Source organism: Heterodontus francisci, chromosome 3, assembly GCF_036365525.1.
Source record: "Heterodontus francisci isolate sHetFra1 chromosome 3, sHetFra1.hap1, whole genome shotgun sequence".
NCBI lineage: Eukaryota > Metazoa > Chordata > Chondrichthyes > Heterodontiformes > Heterodontidae > Heterodontus > Heterodontus francisci.
The window spans coordinates 192,634,693-192,654,275 of NC_090373.1; the positions used below are offsets into that span (position 1 = coordinate 192,634,693).

Consider the following 19,583-nt stretch of genomic DNA (forward strand, 5'->3'; position numbering starts at 1 on the left):
GTCGTCTTCTTGAACCGCTGCAGTCCATGTAGGAATATAGGACTTCGGAGCAGGAGTAGGCCATTCAGCCCTTCGAGCCTGCTCCGCCATTCAATAAGATCATGGCTGATCTGGTTGTGGTCTCCACTCCACTTTCCTCTCTGCCCCCCATAACCCTCGATTCCCTTGTCTATTAAAAAAATCTATCTAACTCTGCCTTGAATAAATTCAATGGCCCAGCCTCCACTGCTTTCTGAGGAAGAGAATTCCACAGACTAACGAAACTCTGACAGAAAACATTTCGCCTCATCTCCGCCTTAAAAGGGAGACCCCTTATTCTTAAACTGTATCCTCTAGTTCTCGTCTCCCCGCAAGAGGAAACATCCTTCTGTGTTGTATATTTGGTTAGTTTGCTGCCACCTTAGTATATTTGGTTAGTCCAGCTAAGAGAGATTACTGAGTCGTCGGTAATTTGAGCACGAGCTCTTAATACATTCTAACTATATACAGCTTTGCACAAGTCTGTATGACTTGTCTGAAGCCATGCTGCATCTCCCTCCAGTCTCTCTCTCATGTGATCTCTTACATCATCATGGTGGGCGGTATTCCTTACACTGTCTCAAACATTAACCCTTTCAAACCCTTATACTACACTCAGGATCTTATATGTTTTAATAAGATCATCTCTCATTCTTCTAAACTCCAATGAGTACAGACTCAACCTGTTCAACCTTTCTTCATAAGATAAGCCCTTCATCCCCAGAATTAGTCGAGTGAACCTTCTCTGAACTGCTTTGAACCACAATTATATCCTTTTGCAAATAAGGAGAGCAAAACTGTACACAGTACTCCAGATGTGGTCTCACCAAGGCCCTGTACAGCTGCAGTAAAACTTTCCTACTTTTATACTCAATTCCCCTTGCAATAAAAATCAACATTCCATTTGCCTTCCTAATCACTTGCTGTATCTACATACTAACCTTTTGTGATTCATGGACTAGGACACCCACATCTCTGAGTTCTGCAATCTCTCTCCATTTCAATAATATACTGCTTTTTTACTCTGCCTGCCAAAGTGGACAACTTCACATTTTCCCACATTATACTCCGTCTGCCAATTTTTTGCCCACTCACTTAACCTATCGATATCCTTTTATAGACTCTTTACCTCCTCTTGACAATTTACTTTCCTTCCTATCTTGGTGTCTTTGGCACATTTAGCTCCCATACATTCTGGTTCCTTTATCCAAATCATTGATATAGATTGTAAATAGTTGAGGCCCCAGCACTGATCCCTGTGGCACTCCACTAGTTACAGTTTGCCAACCCAAAGAAGACCCATTTATCCCTACTCTCTGCTTCCTGTTAGCTAACCAGTCCTTTGTACTAATATGTTACCCCCTACACCATGTGCTGTTGAGGTGTAGGAACAACCACGATACCATAAGGAAGGGAGTTCCAGGATTTTGACCCAGTAATGCTGAAGGAAGAAGCCTTGGTGAACTACTGCAGATTAGAAACCCCCTTTCAAATCCCAAATCATGTTTTCTGCACAGCAAGCTCCCACAAATAACAATGAGATAAATGTTCAGATAAGCAGATAATGTTCCAGCAATGTTGATTGATGGATAATTATTGTCCAGGACACCAGCGAGTACTCCCTTGCTCTTCAGATAATCCTCAGGATCTTTTACATACACCTAAGGGCTTCCGTTTAACAGCCCATCTGAAATGCAGTACCTCCAACACTGCAGCACTCCCTCAGTACTGCACGGGAGTGTCAGCCTAGATTTTGTGATCAAGTTTCAAGAGTGGGACTTGAGTCCCCAAGCTTCTAACTCCGAAGGTGAGAGTGCAGCCCACTGAGGCACAGCTGACAAGCCACGTACAATAGTAAGGTATAGTAATCACAACAAAGATATTTTAGCATTTGTGACATTTTACCCTGCAGCTCACAGAATCCTGAGAGAGGGAGTGGAAATGGAAAAGAAGGAAGCCTCAAAATATCTTGGGAGTTAATGCAAAGACATTGTATTAGGAAAAAAGTGTGACTGAGGAAAACCTTTCATTTGACTTATTTCCCTTCATTTCTGTCCTTGGACATAAAATTTCAATCATGAAATCGGGCTTACGAGGAGGCCAGCATGGATTAAATGTATGACATTGCCTGACCTACAATGCGCTTCTCTCCCCTCCCCATCCACAGGCAAGGGGTGGAGGTGGCCCAAAGGTCAGGGGAGACACCAAAGGCCAGCCTCACACAAGATTTGCCTCCCCATCCCTACTCCTCAGATGCCTATATCTTACCCGCTGTTCAATTTCTGTACCTGGTAAAAGGCAGCAGCCCCTCCACCCTTCAGGGGGTCCTTGGCGAAGGTGGACCCTCAGGTGGGAAGGTGTGCCTTCTTTCTCATAACTTCTAGCAGATCGTTGCAGAGTGGAAGGCCTTAGGTGTCAATCATCTCTCTCCTCTGTCTTATTTAGGGACATTCAGTGACCCCAGTATACTGATAGCAGCAAAAAGGAGAAGGCAAATATTGATTGGACAGACCATATGTGGAAATGTATGGCCTTTTTTTTAATGTGATATCTTTCTCTCTCTCTCTCTCTCTCAGCCAGCACTGAGCAGAACCAATAACAGCTCTTGGGAACAGATTTTCAATGAATATGCCCAGGTGAGTGTTGCTAACGGCCTGTATGTTACTTTCCTGTATGTAGGTTGAGTAAATGCAGAGAGTTTGGCCTGTGCGGAAACACTGGACCCACTAGAGAGGGAGCTGACAGGAGCTGAGCAAGCCAGTAGAAGGTATATCAATGTTCTTACCAGACACCCATCCATCAACTACTGGCATTCCCTTGACATAGTCCAGAAACCCCTCCCTCCCCAGATTCACCCGCTCCCCGCCCACCACTGCAGGTGGGATGCACTGTGAGGAAGGGCAGAGTTACATTTTGATAGCTCCTTTCAACATCCCAAAGCACTTCACAGCCATTGAAGTAATTTTTGGAAGTGCAGTCATTCCGGGGCAGAGGATGAATGTTGTCCAGCCAGTTGCCCCTGCTGTTTCTCAAATGGTGCCATGGGATCTTTTACATCCATCTGAACAGGCAAATGAGGCACCAGCCCTCAGAAAGGATACATTGGCCTTGGAGGAAGCAGTACAGTGTCACCAGAATGATAACTGGGGCTAAAAGGGTTAAATTATAAGCATAAAGTGAGCTTGTATTGCCTTGATGGTTGAGAAGTGATCTAATCGAGGAAATGATTCAGAAATTCAATACAGTAAATAGAGAAAAACTCTTTCCTTTGGTGAGAGAATCCAGAAGAAAGGTGGCACAGTCATAAAATTAGAGTGAGGCCATTTAGGAGTGACAGCAGGAAGCACTTCCTGGTGGTGTAAGTCTGGAGCTCGCTCCTCAAAAGGCTGGGAATGGTGGGGGACTTTCAAGACTGAGAGTGATGGATGTTTTTTTGGTTGTGGAGATAAGGCAGGTAAATGGAGTTCAGCTTCAGATTAGCCATGATCACATGGATTGGTGAAACAGGATCAGGCTACTGAATGGCTGACCTTTGTTCCGATGTTAAAATGGCTCAAGCAAAACACTGCATCTCTGACAGTGCAGCACTCACTTGGTACCTCGGTGCCAACCTACATTATGTGCTCAACCCTCTGCAATGGCCTGGCCTCTGTCTCAGGTGCGAGTACTACCACTGTACCGCGGCTGACTCTTATGAATTATTTCACTGTCTGACTCACCTGGTTTATAGGAGAGAGAGTCTGCCCAGTTGATGATCTGTGCACACTTCACATTCACCAATTCTCTTTGCCTCCTCACAGACCCTGCAGCCAAGGTGGTCATTCCCTCAGTCCAGATGGTCTGATAGTTGTAGCCCCCCTCTGTCGCCCAGCCCTTTGTCTCCCACCACACTGCAGGTAAGCTGTTTCCCGTTCTTGTCCACTTGTGTTTAGTCACTGTTTTATTTTTAGTTCAACATAAGAACTAGCACTAACTAGCATACAAGCAGTAGTTAAGCAGCATCTTCTTTTGGTATTGGAGATTGAGGGACACATGGTGTCTCGGACACCTCCCTCAAATAGATCTCCAACAAGCACCCAACCAGGGATTGATCTCAATATCTGGAAGACAGCACTCACTCAGTGCCAGCCTGCACTGTGTGCTTTAGTCCTGGAGTGAGTTTGAAGCCATGGTGTGCTAACTCATGGGCCAGAGAGCTACCCCTGAGCTAAGGCTGACACTAGAGTGGGTGGGGTAAGGGGGGGGGGGGTTGGTGTGGAGGAGGCGAGGGGGAGAATCAAATTAGGTTTAGAATTGATTTGTCACAGAGCAAACCTCCCTTTACTCTGCACAAACAATGTGCCCGAACACCAACTTTAGAAGAGCACAGGAATGATGTTCCCATTTCTCCCACTAAAATACGATTCCTGATTTTGTGCCAATTTTACACACCAGGCTCACACACATGCAAAAGACTGGGTTGATGGTGCCCTGAGCTAAATCCAGGCTAGACTAGAGCTTAGCAGATGCAAGGAAAGATACAGGATGGAAGGCCAGTGTTGTACCTCAGCACAGCATTCACTGATACACAAGCAAACACCTCTCCTGACTTTAATAGGATGGAATCCACTCTCAAGAATTACAAGAAGGAACAACCTCATTAGTTTTTCTCTGATAGTTTTGGGTTTCAAGGCTCAAGGTGGAAGCGGAGACAATTACTGACTTCAAGAGGAAGTTGGATGGCCACCTGAGAGAAATATCTTGGCAGAGCTACGGGGATTGAGCGGGGGAATGGGACTGACTGCATATCTCTGTGGAGAGCTGGCACAGACTCGATGGGCCATAAATGACTCAAGGACTCTGACACTAATATAGGAATTGCCAGATGAAGACAGACCAAGGCCCATCTAGGCCACTTTCTGCCATCCAGTTAGACACACAGTCCAATGATGATTGAGTTATTGACTAATCCTTGCAAACAATCACTATCATTCATACACGATTCCAATTTCTCTACTTGTCCAGTCATCCACTGTAACCTGGCTGTACCAGAAACACATGACGCAGACCTGCTGACTCTCTCTTTCATTTCCAGGCCAGGCATCATAACAGCAGGAGGTTTTCCGACCCCATGTCACCCACTTCGTCCACTGCTCAGGTAAGTTCTTGCTCATTTACTCTCCAGTTATTTATCCCCTGGGCTGATGTTGTATACTTGGGACTCATTCACACCACAAACAACTGGTGTCATTGGGTTCATGATTTCCTGTAATGCTTCAGTCCACCTCAGTCCTTTCATGGGTCACTTTAATACTGCGATTCCACGATAAAATAGCTTCAGACGGACCAAATGTAGTTCTGCTCCAAACACATAGAGAGGCATCCAAACCCGGCCCCAGACAGTGTGATTCAAACTTCCAGAAGGGAACAAAGACAGTGTGTGACCCACTGAACCACCCAGTCCCAGAGGGGAAAGGGCAGTGTGTGACCCACTGAACCACCCAGTCCCAGAGGGGAAAGGACACTGTGTGACCCACTGTACCATCCAGTCCCAGAGAAACAAGGACAGTGTGTGACCCACTGTACCATCCAGTCCCAGAGGGGAAAGGGCAGTGTGTGACCCACTGAACCACCCAGTCCCAGAGGAACAAGGACAGTGTGTGACCCACTGAACCACCCAGTCCGAGAGGGGAAAGGGCAGTGTGTGACCCACTGTACCATCCAGTGCCAGAGAAACAAGGACAGTGTGTGACCCACTGAACCACCCAGTCCCAGAGGGGAAAGGCCAATGTGTGACCCACTGAACCACCCAGTCCCAGAGGGGAAAGGCCAATGTGTGACCCACTGAACCACCCAGTCCCAGAGGGGAAAGGACAGTGTGTGACCCACTGAACCACCCAGTCCCGGAGGAGCAAGGACAGTGTGTGACCCACTGTACCACCCAGTCCCAGAGGGGAAAGGCCAATGTGTGACCCACTGAACCACCCAGTCCCAGAGGGGAAAGGCCAATGTGTGACCCACTGAACCACCCAGTCCGAGAGGGGAAAGGACAGTGTGTGACCCACTGAACCACCCAGTCCCGGAGGAGCAAGGACAGTGTGTGACCCACTGTACCACCCAGTCCCGGAGGAGCAAGGACAGTGTGTGACCCACTGAACCACCCAGTCCGAGAGGGGAAAGGGCAGTGTGTGACCCACTGAACCACCCAGTCCCAGAGGGGAAAGGCCAGTGTGTGACCCACTGAACCACCCAATCCCAGAGGGGAAAGGGCAGTGTGTGACCCACTGAACCACCCAGTCCCAGAGGGGAAAGGCCAATGTGTGACCCACTGTACCACCCAGTCCCAGAGGGGAAAGGACAGTGTGTGACCCACTGTACCACCCAGTCCCGGAGGAGCAAGGACAGTGTGTGACCCACTGAACCACCCAGTCCCAGAGAAACAAGGACAGTGTGTGACCCACTGAACCACCCAGTCCCAGAGGAGAAACGACAGTGTGTGACCCCCTGTACCACACAGTCCCAGAGGAGAAACGACAGTGTGTGACCCACTGTACCATCCAGTCCCAGAGGAGAAACGACAGTGTGTGACCCACTGAACCACCCAGTCCCAGAGAAACCAGGACAGTGTGTGACCCACTGTACCACCCAGTCCCAGAGGAGAAACGACAGTGTGTGACCCACTGTACCACCCAGTCCCAGAGGGGAAAGGACACTGTGTGACCTACTGTACCACCCATTTCCAGAGGAACAAGGACAGTGTGTGACCCACTGTACCACCCAGTCCCAGAGGGGAAAGGGCAGTGTGTGACCCACTGTACCACCCAGTCCCAGAGGGGAAAGGGCAGTGTGTGACCCACTGTACCACCCAGTCCCAGAGGGGAAAGGGCAGTGTGTGACCCACTGTACCACCCAGTCCCAGAGGAACAAGGACAGTGTGTGACCCACTGTACCACCCAGTCCCAGAGGAACAAGGACAGTGTGTGACCCACTGTACCACCCAGTCCCAGAGGAACAAGGACAGTGTGTGACCCACTGTACCACCCAGTCCCAGAGGAACAAGGACAATGTGTGACCCACTGTACCACCCAGTCCCAGAGGGGAAAGGGCAGTGTGTGACCCACTGTACCACCCAGTCCCAGAGGAACAAGGACAGTGTGTGATCCACTGAACCACCCAGTCCCAGAGGGAAAATTGTAAAATTCAAAATTTGCTGCAATCTTATCATTGCCAGCTAAACAATCCTGTCTGAATCTCATACTGTCTGGATCTAAACAATGCTGTCTCTTTGACCCACAGAGCCCAGAGATTAATGCTGCTGGGTTACAGAGTATCTTAAACAAAGTCTTTCTGGATGGTGAGTAACTGGCTTCTGATGTGATGAATGGATTCCAGCTGAGTTCTCGAGCTGCCTTTCCTCACCCTTCTTGTGCTGTTTACCTGCCACTGTTTGCACTGAGTCCACATTCTTTTTATTTACTACCACAGACCAGAGGAGATCGGAAGGTTTCAGCCTGGATAGCTGCAGAGTGTTTGTGCTGCTAATGGATGTATCCTTGAACCTCAGTCTATCTGGTCATAATATTCATCATACATTATAACTTATGACTCCAGCCTTGCTTGTTTTTATGTTCTACCCGTCTGTATTGGTCTATCCTTGTTTTTCGATGTTACCCTGCCTTCCCCTGTCTCCCACCTGTTTCAATGCAGATTCATTCCTGCAGGAGGCTTCTTCCACTGTTTATGCTCTAGTCCAAGTGTTTCTGCTGCTCCTTGTAATAAAGAAGTGGGAGAACTATTGCGAACATGCACTCCGTAATCTGACGTCACTCTGTCCCCATTTGTTCTGTAGCCTTACTTTCCTGTGTATCTTCATCTCTCTCCTGCTTTCCTGTATCTTCTCATGTATCCTGTGTCTTCCTCTGTCCCCAACCATCCAGTGAATCATTTTGTTCCCCTGCCTACCTACTACCATGCATCCCTCTATCTCCCCGTCTCTCTACCCCTCCACACCAGCGTGGCACCCTTGCTGCTAATCCAGGCAGACAGACCAGAGCAGTGCGTGAGGGAAAGCTGCTCTGTCACATGAGACATTAAACTGAGAATCACTAAATGAAGGGCACTTTGTTAAACCAGATGGGCCAGTAAAGTTATCTGGAAGAGGCTTTTGGCAAATTGTTCACCATTTTTTGGCAGGTTCCTTGGAGATGGAGCAAATTTTGTGGCCAGAGAAATCAGTTCTTTTGGCTCTGTTTGACACTGCACCATCCTACCAGAGAGACCGGGGACTGGGGGAGAGAGACCGGGGACAGGAGCAGGTGGTGGGGTGTGGGTGGGGTAGAGCTGCGACTGGGAACGGTACAGCTGAGACTGGTGGGAGAGGGGGGTGCCTGGTAGAGCTGAGACTGGGGGGTGGGGGCGGTTGGATCTGAGACTGGGTGTGCTAGAGCTGAGACTGGGGGTGGGGGGGGGTGTAGAGCTGAGACTGGGGGGGGGTGGGGTGTAGAGCTGAGACTGGGGGGGGGGTGGGGTGTAGAGCTGAGACTGGGGGGTGGTGGGGTGTAGAGCTGAGACTGGGGGGGGAGGTGGTGTAGAGCTGAGACTGGGGGGGGAGGTGGTGTAGAGCTGAGACTGGGGGGGAGGTGGTGTAGAGCTGAGACTGGGGGGGTGGTGTAGAGCTGAGACTGGGTGGGGGGGTGTAGAGCTGAGACTGGGGGGGGGGGGTGGTGTAGAGCTGAGACTGGAGGGGGGGTGGTGTAGAGCTGAGACTGGAGGGGGGGGGTGTAGAGCTGAGACTGGAGGGGGGGGGTGTAGAGCTGAGACTGGAGGGGGGGGGGTGTAGAGCTGAGACTGGAGGGGGGGGGCGGTGTAGAGCTGAGACTGGAGGGGGGGGGGTGTAGAGCTGAGACTGGAGGGGGGGGGGTGTAGAGCTGAGACTGGAAGGGGGGGGGTGTAGAGCTGAGACTGGAGGGGGGGGGTGTAGAGCTGAGACTGGGGGGGGGGGTGGTGTAGAGCTGAGACTGGGGGGGGGGGTGGTGTAGAGCTGAGACTGGAGGGGGGGGGGTGTAGAGCTGAGACTGGAGGGGGGGGGGTGTAGAGCTGAGACTGGAGGGGGGCGGGTGTAGAGCTGAGACTGGAGTGGGGGGGTGTAGAGCTGAGACTGGAGGGGGGGGGTGTAGAGCTGAGACTTAATTTTTACTATGCTAAACTTCAGCCTTGCATGTTTGGGGCTGCTTTAGATTTGGCTCTTGGCAATTTTCCCACATTCTCCAATCTTGAGTACGTGCAGGGTGTCTTGGCAAGGAGTGAGTGTGATCTCCACATTGACAAAATACAAACTCTGACTGTGTATTTGAGTGTTTTGGAAACAAGTTAAGATGTGAATTGATTTCCTCTGGCCTCACATGCCCTGGAGTCGATCTTGTCTTTAGGAATTAGGGTAAATGGATGAAAGTCAGTCAGCTTTTCGTTATTACATGTCCTAATTTGTATCTGCAGCGACTGCTGTGGAATACAATCAGAGAGTTGTTTAACAGCTTGCCGATTTGCTATCACCCATTTTACACTTGGCACAGTCAAGACTTACGCTCTGTTCATTCCAGCTCCTTCCTACTGCCATTGGCTCCTACCTCTTCAGTAACTACCTGGAAAATCACCTCTTTCTTACATAATATCATTTCAGGCGTGCTCGTCAGCAGCAAAACTGTCTGACAAATTGTAGCATAAATTACACTCGAGTTTTACACACTCTGTTCAGCATGTTGAGATTTAACTGGTGACACAGTTCAATGGAACAGGACGACTTGACAAGAACAATTTCAGATGCCTATGGGAAAAACTGGAGCTTTTTAAGGTACAATGAAGCAAATGGAAAAGGTTCACAAGGTGTTTTTGTTAATCGTCATGCGCAGTTTACTCATTGTGTGACACTTCTACCATAATCCATGGTCCTTGACTGTGGCCGGTCCACATGCCACCTTTTTGCGTTATGTGTCTGCAGCTCTGAGACACCTTCTACCCATGCCCCCCAGCCTCACCACTACACACCCACCGCCCCCCCTCCAATATCAGCTCTACCCACCCCCACTGCCCCAGCCTCACCACCACCCGCTCTCACCCTCCCCCCCCCCCCCCCCCCCCCCCCAACCAGTCTCAGCTCTACCCCCACCCCCAGTCTCAGCTCTACCCCCCCCCCCCCCCCACCCCAGTCCATAACCTTTGACACTGCGACTATTGCAGTTTCCCTTGGTATTGTATGGTTATGTTACTGGACCAGCAACGCAAGATTGTGAGTTCAAATCCCAGCATAGTGAGATGTGAAACTGAATTCAATAAATTTGATCATTTCTGGGCTGGCACGAGAAAATGACCACGAAAGCTGCCTGAGTGATGCAAAAAGCCAACCAGTTCACTCATGTCCTGTGTAATACATGTGCTGACATTCTCACTCCACTTCCTTCAGATTGCACTTTGTGAGCAGACACAACCTCTAGTCCTCTTGTAATGTAATTACTGAATCCCCTTCAGTTGCCACATTGAGTCCAATGGTCCCCATGCCAGTTTGTGACTCTGGAAGATTGGGCAGGATGTTAAAGGCTGCTTTGGAGGTTGCCACAGTTCAGGAGAGGGGGCAAATTAAAAGATCCACCAAAGTGTTCAGCGACGTTCTCTGATGGTGGGCGTCTAATTACCCCTATACCTACTTCCTTCTGTTGGCTACATTGCTCAGGTTGGATGGGTAGTGTTGAGGAGCCCACTCTAAACTGGAGCAGAACAGGAGTGGGGGAGGGCGACGGACCAAGTGCCCAGCCCACCCTCTGTTTGAATTCATTGTGGATCTCTCTGGGACGGGAGACAGGCAGGGAAGGCTTGTATCTCAATTTCCTGCCTCTCCATTCCCTGGATACCTGATGTCCACCCCAAGGCAGAGTGGAATGTTCCAGCATCTTCTTTCTTTTGGTTAAAATTAGCTAACGTTCACAGTCCTGATTGTTACTCAGTGACCCATTCACCACACCCTCCCCCAGCCTTTCCTGGAAGCTGTGAGTGTGCTGATGCTGGCTGTGGTGTCTGACCATAGCCAAATAGCCAGCTGGCTCCCTCCAGCTCACACCAGGCAGAAAGAGTCAAGACGGGAGGAGGAGAGTAAAATGGAACATTTTTGATGAGAGGCAAAGAATAATGAAGATCCAGTAAAAAGTGTCCCTTCACCAGGACAGTGAGCCCTCTGAGATTTCAGGAGGAAACTTCTCTAAGTTGTTTTATCTTGTGTTAGGATCTCTTCCACAATATGGATCAAGATGGCTCGGGTTTGCTGCATCCGCTACAACTGGCTAACAGCTTGCAGGAAGCTGGTAAACTCTCTCTTTATTCCTTGTTATAGGATTGACCATCGGGGGTTTAAATTACGGGGAGAGGTTAATGATCTTGGGCTTGTCTTCTTTAGAGTAGAGGGCACTTCGAGGTGAGATCATTTTTCTCATGAGTACACAGGGAATTCACTGAGCAGTAATGCTTGATGAGACAGTGTAGAGGGAGTTTTCCTCGGTATCTAACCCCGTTTTAAAAAAAATATAAGGTGACCTTTATACCCCAGGCCCCTTTTATTTCAGTTGAGGGGGCCTTTATTCCCCAGGCCCCCTTTATATACATTTTAATTGAATAACTTTATAAAAAACAGATAAGTAAACAAAAACTCTAATTAAAATGCCATTCTCAGCATCGATGATGCACTCTAGCCCCTGCGGTGCCCACTGGTCACAGAAGGCCTCAAGCGAACTGGCGCACACCGCATGCTCCTTCTCCAGGGACACACGGGCTGAATGTAACCTCGGAAGAGGGGCAGGCAATCAGGGTGGACGGACCCCCCAACGGCCCGCAGCCTGGACCTGTGAATTGTTACCTTGGCCAGGCCCAGGAGTAGACTACGAGGAGATCCCCCTCCCAGCCCACCCCCCTTCACAGCAGGTGCCCAAAGATCAGGAGCCTGGGGCTGATGTGCAACCAAAACTTGAGCAGCCCCTTCAAATACTTGAACAGGGGCTGAAACCTCGCACATTCCATATAAACATGGAACACAGACTCGTCCAGGCTGCAGAAATTACATGTGGCCTGGGAGTCCGTGAACCTACTTAAAAGTCTATTGCACGGGACTACCTTGTGCAGCACCCTCCACCCCAAGTTCCCTATGTAAAGGGGGAGGACTCCCGCGTAGAGAGACCTCCACCGGGGTTTTTCCTCGCTGCCAGATGGCAACACGGACCACCATGGTGTATCCAGGTGGCAGACAAGGGCGAGGAAGTGGAGACTGTGCAGGAGCAGCCAGTACAGGAAACCCCTCCACACTGTGTGGAATGGCATGGAGGGCATTTCTGAGAGGCGGCTCAGGTTATGTGGGACCAGCTGCCGAGGCGGGTTTCGGGGCCTGGGTCCGATGAGCAGTTCCGGCTGACCAGGGGTCAGCTCAGTCGGGAGCACACCGCAGTCCCAAGCCCCCTCGTCACCCACATTGAGGGGCATCCCAGGGGCTTCGGCTGCTCCTCCGCCCATCGGTCTGTCCCCGGAGCCAGCCGCCGGCGGGGGAGTTCCCTGACTGGAGGCGACTATATTTCAGACTCTGAATAGATCCCAGTAAAAGACAGTCAACTCCCTCAGAGAGGCGGGGCTAACATTCTCCACCGGGAGCTGTGTGTCATCTTGAAGGCAGTGCCCCGGCAGAAAAAATATGTCACCAGCGCACACCATCTGGGAGACACTCGACGTACAGGTATCTCTGCAGGGTGCGAAAGTGGAGAGTTGCAGCCTGGGTGCGGACGCATACCAGCGACTGGCTGCCCTCCTCAATCGGGAGACTCAGGACAGTGGCAGAGACCTAGTGTTTCCTCTTGCCCCAGAAGAAATCGACAAGCTTCTTCTGGATCTTGGTAGCCAATGCAGGGGGTGGGGCCAAAGTGACCAACTAGTACCAAAGCATTGAGGCCACCACTGGTTTATGACTAGCGCTCGGCCCCTGTAGGAAAGTACTCGGAGCAGTCCTGTCCAGCGCTCCAGCCGAGTGGTGACTTTCGCCTCCAACTCTTGCCAGTTTGCCAGCCAGGCTTCCTCAGTGGGGCTAAGGTGGACTCCCAGATAGAGGGGGTGCTTGGTGCTCCACGCAAAAGTTGTCAACTCCTCCAGCACTGACCCACCAGGAGTCCAGAACATTTCTCCCAATTGATCCTCATGGTGTACGCGGCAGAAATGGTGTGCTGGCAGTCGCACATCCTCCGCAAGTCAACAGGATCTGTGACCGTGAGGAGCACGTCATTGGCGTAAGCCGATAGGACGACTCACATGCCCAGCCTGCGTAAAGCCAATCCCGTCAAGCTCCTGCTAAGCAGGCACAGGAGTGGCTCCATGCAAATGATATATAATTGGCTGGACATGGGCCATCCCTGACGCACTCCTCTCCCAAAATGAAGGGGCGCCGTCAATGACCTGTTAACTTTAACCAGACACTCTCCGGTGGCGTATAAAAGTTGTACCCGGGCCACAAAATATGGTGCCAGTCCAAACGCGTACAGAATCCCAAAAAGATATTCATGATCCATTCTGTCCTATGCCTTCTCCTGATCGAGGGAGAGAAAGACAGATCAGTCCTCTGGGAAAGATGGATCAGGTCCTGGACCAGGTGGATGTTGTCCTGGATGGACCTGCTCGGGACCGTGTAGAACTGGTCGGGATGGATCATGTGGGACAGCACGGAGCCCAGGCAGGTAGACATGGCCTGGGGAAAGATCTTATTATCTGTGCTGAGGAGGGAGACTGGACACCAGTTCTTAAGCAGACGGAGATCGCCCCTCTTCGGGAAAAGAATGATGACTGACCTTCGCCACGAGAGGGGCATCTCCCCGGTTGCCAGGCTTTCCCCCAGGACCCATGTGTAATCGCCCCTCAGGACATCCCAGAATGCCCTGAGGAACCCCATGGTCAGCCCGTCCAGCCCCGGGGATTTTCCCCTCGAGCTGGTGGAGCGTGTCGGTCAGCTCCGCCAACGTGAGCGGAGCCTCCAATCATTCAGCGCCCTCCGGGCTGACTTTCAGCAGGTCCTCTCACAAAATTCTGCGCGCATCCTCGCTAGACAGATCCGGAGAGAACAACGTGCCGCAGTAGGTACGGACCAAATGGCACATTCCCTCCGGATCTGTGACGGAGGATCCGTCATCGGCCAGCAGCTTATGGACCCCCTGCCATTTTTCCAGCAAGTAGAAGAAGGGTGAGACGCAGTCCAGGATCTGGATCCGTGACCTCACATATATGCCTCAGGACCCTACAAACTGCAGGTCCATCAGCGCGCCCATCCTCTCTTTATACGCCTGCCACAGGGCCGGGTCCACGACAGCAAGATCGAGGCGAGATTCCAAGACGAGAATCTCCCTCTCCAGGCGCCCGATCGCGGCTTCCCGCCTCTTGATTGACCCCTTCGCATACTCCTGACAGAAGACATGGATGTGAGTCTTGCCCACATCCCACCATAGCCTCAAGGAGGGGAAGCCCCCCTGCTTCCTTCTCCAGTCGGCACAGAATCAATGGAACGAGTCCCGGAATCGCTCATCCTCCAGCTGCCGGTTGTTGAAGTGCCAGTACACGGACCCCGCCCACGTGAAGAGCGGAGTGAACTTCGCCCACACCAGGTGGTGGTCCGAGCACGGCACCAGCCACATGGAGGCCGCCGAGACGTGGGAGACATACACCCTCCAGGCAAAGGCACTGGAGTCGGGATGGAGATTCCGCCAGACGCACACAAAGTTGAGGGAGCTGATCAGTTCCCTCAACGTCTCCACCAATGCTTGGCCACGCTGGGGACCAGAGCGATTCCCCACCTCGAGGGTACAGTTAAAATTTCCCCCCCCGAGGATGATGCACTCTCCGCTATTGATAGAGCTCAAGAGGGTGGACACTTCATTAAAGAAGTGCGCGTGCAACGCGCCGGGCCTAGTCGTGTACACGTTCATAAAGTGGAACGGTACGCTACCCAGGTGAATGGCAAGGTGGAGCAAGTGGCCCAACACAAGCTCCTTGACCCCCACGATTTCCGGCTGAGAGGTCGGGGCCAACAAGATGGCCACCCCACTAGAAATAGGGGTGAGGTAACTCACGTAGGCCCCACCCTTCCACTCCAGGAGCCAGGTGGCTTCGTCTCCCAGAACGGTGTGGGTTTCCTGCAGAAAACACACTGCATATCTCCCTTCCATAAGGACTGAGAGATTGTGAAATCTGTGGTGAGACCCCCCTGCTGCCATTGATGTTGAGGCTGGGTATGATTATCTTCATGTCAAAAGTACTTAGAAACCCATCACCAACACCTCACTGTGAGGAGGGAGCGGAAGTGCATCTGACTTTCCACTCCCCCAGCAACCCATTGAGGAACGCTTTAAATCGGCACCTCTCAACCAGTTTCACACCCGCGCCCTTCCCTGGACTGGATGATCAGTGCCAGATTTGACCATCGGCCAAGGGCCAGCTGAACTTTATTGCGGCAACCCCTGCATGCCACGAGGAAGTCCTGGAGTTCTGCTGTGGGGATGAGAGGAGACTTGGTGGGAGGCACGAGAGAGTCCACTGCATCACTGGCGATGGATTCAAGATCGTCCTCTGTGTCCCACATCGAGTCCCCATCCTCCTCCGGGTCATCATCGCCAGTGGCCGACACACCCATCGCACACTATGGGGCAGGTGTCCCTGCCGCGCCAGCTGGTCCCGCCTCTGTCATGATCCCACCCCCAGGATCGATGGTGGAGGGGTCCTCTCTGGGTTCTTGAATGGAACTGGAGTCTATGGGTGCCAGCGGTTCAGGACCCCCTTCCACCTCCGTAGCCAGGACTAGGGTGATCTCTGACCTCACCTCCCCCAGATGGTGCAGATGGGGGAGGAGGAGCTCATCGGGAAGGAAGGATGGGGTGTTTGATAGCATGATCCACTGTGCAGTGGCCCCCAGAGGGTCCACCGGCAGGAAGGTCCCCCCCACAGTGAGCCCCTTATTCAGGACCAGGGACACCACCCGCTCGGGCTTCAGGAAGAACACAGCCTTCCCGTACATCTTTGAGGCTGCGACAATGGCCAAGGGGCCGACAACCTCGGCCATTGCCTTAATTCGTCCCAATGCTCTTCGGAACCTTCCGAAGAAGGGTCACTGACCCGAAACGTTAACTCTGCTTCTCTTTCCACAGATGCTGCCAGACCTGCTGAGTGGTTCCAGCATTTCTTGTTTTTATTTGATTTCCAGCATTCGCAGTATTTTGTTTTTACTTTAGAGTTACATGCACTGTTCGTTGAGAGAGCAAAAAAAAAAAAGTAAATACAATAATAAATTGATAATGCAAACACTTAAAGGATTATAGTAAAGGGGAAGAGGCTGAGGGAGAGGAAGGCCAGGAGGAATCAGTCTTTGTTGGTATTTACAAAAAAAAGACGTCTTTTAGCTGGTCCTCCGGTTGGGAGGATTGGGGATGTCTTCACCTGGGACAGCTGTAAGCTGCCCAGGCACACGCCTCTTTCAATGTTCAGATAAAAAGTCTGTTCACTTGGGCAGCTCCAGCTGTCCCATGCTAGGTAATTGGCATGGGGAGGGAGCTCCCTATTCAAAGATGTTAAACACAGGAGCTCCGTATTGAACAATACAGCCCCACCCAAGGTCTTCAGGTATCTTCTTCCTCCACCCCCAACAATCAATGAAAAAGACTTCAATGTGAAACAAACTCACAGAAGACCTTTCAGTTCTCTGCCTTCCTTTGTTGCCAACATGGAAAAACCTTTCTTTCAATCTGTCACTCCCTCTCCAGCAGCACCTCCAGCAACTGACTGCAACACTGTCAACTGTTCCTTGTTGCTGCAATCAGCAGTCAGCAATCCAATTCGGCAGCAGCCAACCCTGTGTTGTACCTGCCTTGTGAGTGTTTGAAGAGATAGTATAGAGGGAGATTTACTCTGTATCTAACCCCATACTGTACCTGCCCTGGGAGTGTTTGATGGGACAGTGTAGAGGGAGATTTACTCTGTATCTAACCCCATACTGTACCTGCCCTGGGAGTGTTTGATGGGACAGTGTAGAGGGAGATTTACTCTGTATCTAACCCATACTGTACCTGCCCTGGGAGTGTTTGATGGGACAGTGTAGAGGGAGATTTACTCTGTATCTAACCCCATACTGTACCTGCCCTGGGAGTGTTTGATGGGACAGTGTAAAGGGAGATTTACTCTGTATCTAACCCCATACTGTACCTGCCCTGGGAGTGTTTGATGGGACAGTGTAGAGGGAGATTTACTCTGTATCTAACCCCATACTGTACCTGCCCTGGGAGTGTTTGATGGGACAGTGTAGAGGGAGATTTACTCTGTATCTAGCCCATACTGTACCTGCCCTGGGAGTGTTTGATGGGACAGTGTAGAGGGAAATTTACTCTGTATCTAACCCCATACTGTACCTGCCCTGGGAGTGTTTGATGGGACAGTGTAGAGGGAGATTTACTCTGTATCTAACCCCATACTGTACCTGTCCTGGGAGTGTTTGATGGGACAGTGTAGAGGGAGATTTACTCTGTATCTAACCTACACTGTACCTGCCCTGGGAGTGTTTGATGGGACAGTGTAGAGGGAGATTTACTCTGTATCTAACCCATACTGTACCTGCCCTGGGAGTGTTTGATGGGACAGTGTAGAAGCAGATTTACTCTGTATCTAACCCCATACTGTACCTGCCCTGGGAGTGTTTGATGGGACAGCATAGAAGCAGATTTACTCTGTATCTAACCTCTAATGTACCAGTTCTAGGAATTCTTGATTCTAGCACTAGTGGATGTTACATTCCTTGGCACAAACATCCCTCACCTCAATGAGCACTAAATTCACCAGAAATAAGTTTAAAAAAACAGATGGTTGTTGTGTTGATAAAATGTAACGGTTCTCACAGTAAATGTCAATTTTTCCCTGTTGTATTATGGTTATTTTCTTATTGGATAATAAATACTGTTTGACTTGCTGATACTCACTGCTTCTTTTCTTTGCGTCTCTAAGGTTTTGAAGTAACTAACTCTGCAGTCAAACTCATGGCTCTGAGGTACGGTGACTCATCAGGAAGGATCAGTCTGGAGAGTTTCATCAACTGCTTCCTCCGTGTGGAATTTACAACTAGTAAGTGATTCTTTAGAATCATTGAACCATAGAGCAGGGAAGCTGGACCTTTAAAACATCTATTCAATTAATCCCACTCCCTGCTCTTTCCCGTAGCTCTGAAAATTTCTACTTTTCAAGTATTTATCCAACTCACGATTGAATCTGCCTCCAGCACACTCAGGCAATGCATTCCAGATCTGAACCACGCGCTGCTGTGTAAAAAAAGGTTTTCCCTTGTCGATGTTGCTTCTTTTACCAACCACCTTAAATCACTGTCCTCTGGTTCTCGACCCTTCTGCCAATGGAAACAGTTTCTCCCTATCGACTGTCCAGACCCCTCATGATTTTGAACACAAGAAGCAAAAAACTCAATCAACCGAAGTCAAGTGACTACAAGCCAAGTCTACATAAAGTGTCCTCATAATTTAACCCTTGAAGCCCTGTATCATTCTGGTGAATCTGCTCTGTACCTTCTCCATGGCCAATCAATCCTTCCTGAGGTATGCCCAGAACTGAACAGAGTACCCCAGGTGGGGTCTAACCAAGGCTCTGTACACCTGAAGCATAAGCTGCTCCCCTTTGTATTACAACCCCTTGAGATAGAAGCCAGGATTCCACAAACCTTTTGATTACTTCTTGTACTTTTGTGTACTTGGGCTCCCAAATGCCTTTGCAATGTGTCATTAGCAAACTTTGACATAAAACTCTATATTCCTCATTCAAAACATCGATATATATGGTGAAAAGCTGAGGCCCCAGTGCCGACCCCTGAGAACACCACTTGTCACAACCTACCATCTTTGGCCTTTCCCGTCCCTAACTTCATTGCGTTGCAACAGGAAGGTGACAGGCACTCCACTCCCAGCCTACCATCGTAATTCTATGACAACAACCCCCCCCCCACTCCACCCCACCACCGCCTCCTAGTCCCTCTCCAGGGGGCCCATTAAATCCACTCTGCATATTGGAAACAAGGATATAGGAAGGACTGGGGAGGATGTCCTGCTAACGGACTATCAGGAGCTAAATTGAATGAAAAATGGTGGTAATCTTGGGATTACAATCACTATTCCAGGATGATCCCAGAACGCAAAGAAAAACCCTGGCTTCTCATGTCCATGACAAACCATCTTACTGAAACCCTCTCCCCTACCTCCCCCAACCTGACCTGACAAGTGTGAGGAGCTCATGGACTTTTTCGTTACGGAGATTGAGACCACCTTTTCAGCTATCACTGCTGCTTCCCTACCTTCCCCTAGTTCAAACTTATGCTAAGATTCCACCCCTGCCCTGGCCTGAACTGGCATAATTCTCTAGTTTCTCTCCTATCTCCCCTCATGCAGAAGACACAAAAATTGAAAGTGTAGTAAACAGTGAGGAGGATAGTAATAGACCTCACGAAGACACAGGCCGATGGAATGGACAGACATCTCGCAGGT

The 19,583-nt window shown here is 50.4% G+C and overlaps 1 protein-coding gene across 1 annotated transcript in view; it reads left to right on the forward strand.

Moving 5' to 3' along the window:
- Positions 1-19,583, forward strand: part of LOC137367174 (calpain-14-like) — a 105,148-nt gene that overhangs the window by 61,685 nt on the left and 23,880 nt on the right. Inside the window, exons 15-22 of the mRNA XM_068028610.1 lie at positions 2,595-2,654; positions 3,819-3,914; positions 5,093-5,155; positions 7,294-7,351; positions 7,483-7,544; positions 9,779-9,847; positions 11,270-11,348; positions 18,046-18,162. Coding sequence (XP_067884711.1) covers positions 2,595-2,654; positions 3,819-3,914; positions 5,093-5,155; positions 7,294-7,351; positions 7,483-7,544; positions 9,779-9,847; positions 11,270-11,348; positions 18,046-18,162 — 604 coding nt within the window. The remainder of the gene's footprint in view (positions 1-2,594; positions 2,655-3,818; positions 3,915-5,092; positions 5,156-7,293; positions 7,352-7,482; positions 7,545-9,778; positions 9,848-11,269; positions 11,349-18,045; positions 18,163-19,583) is intronic.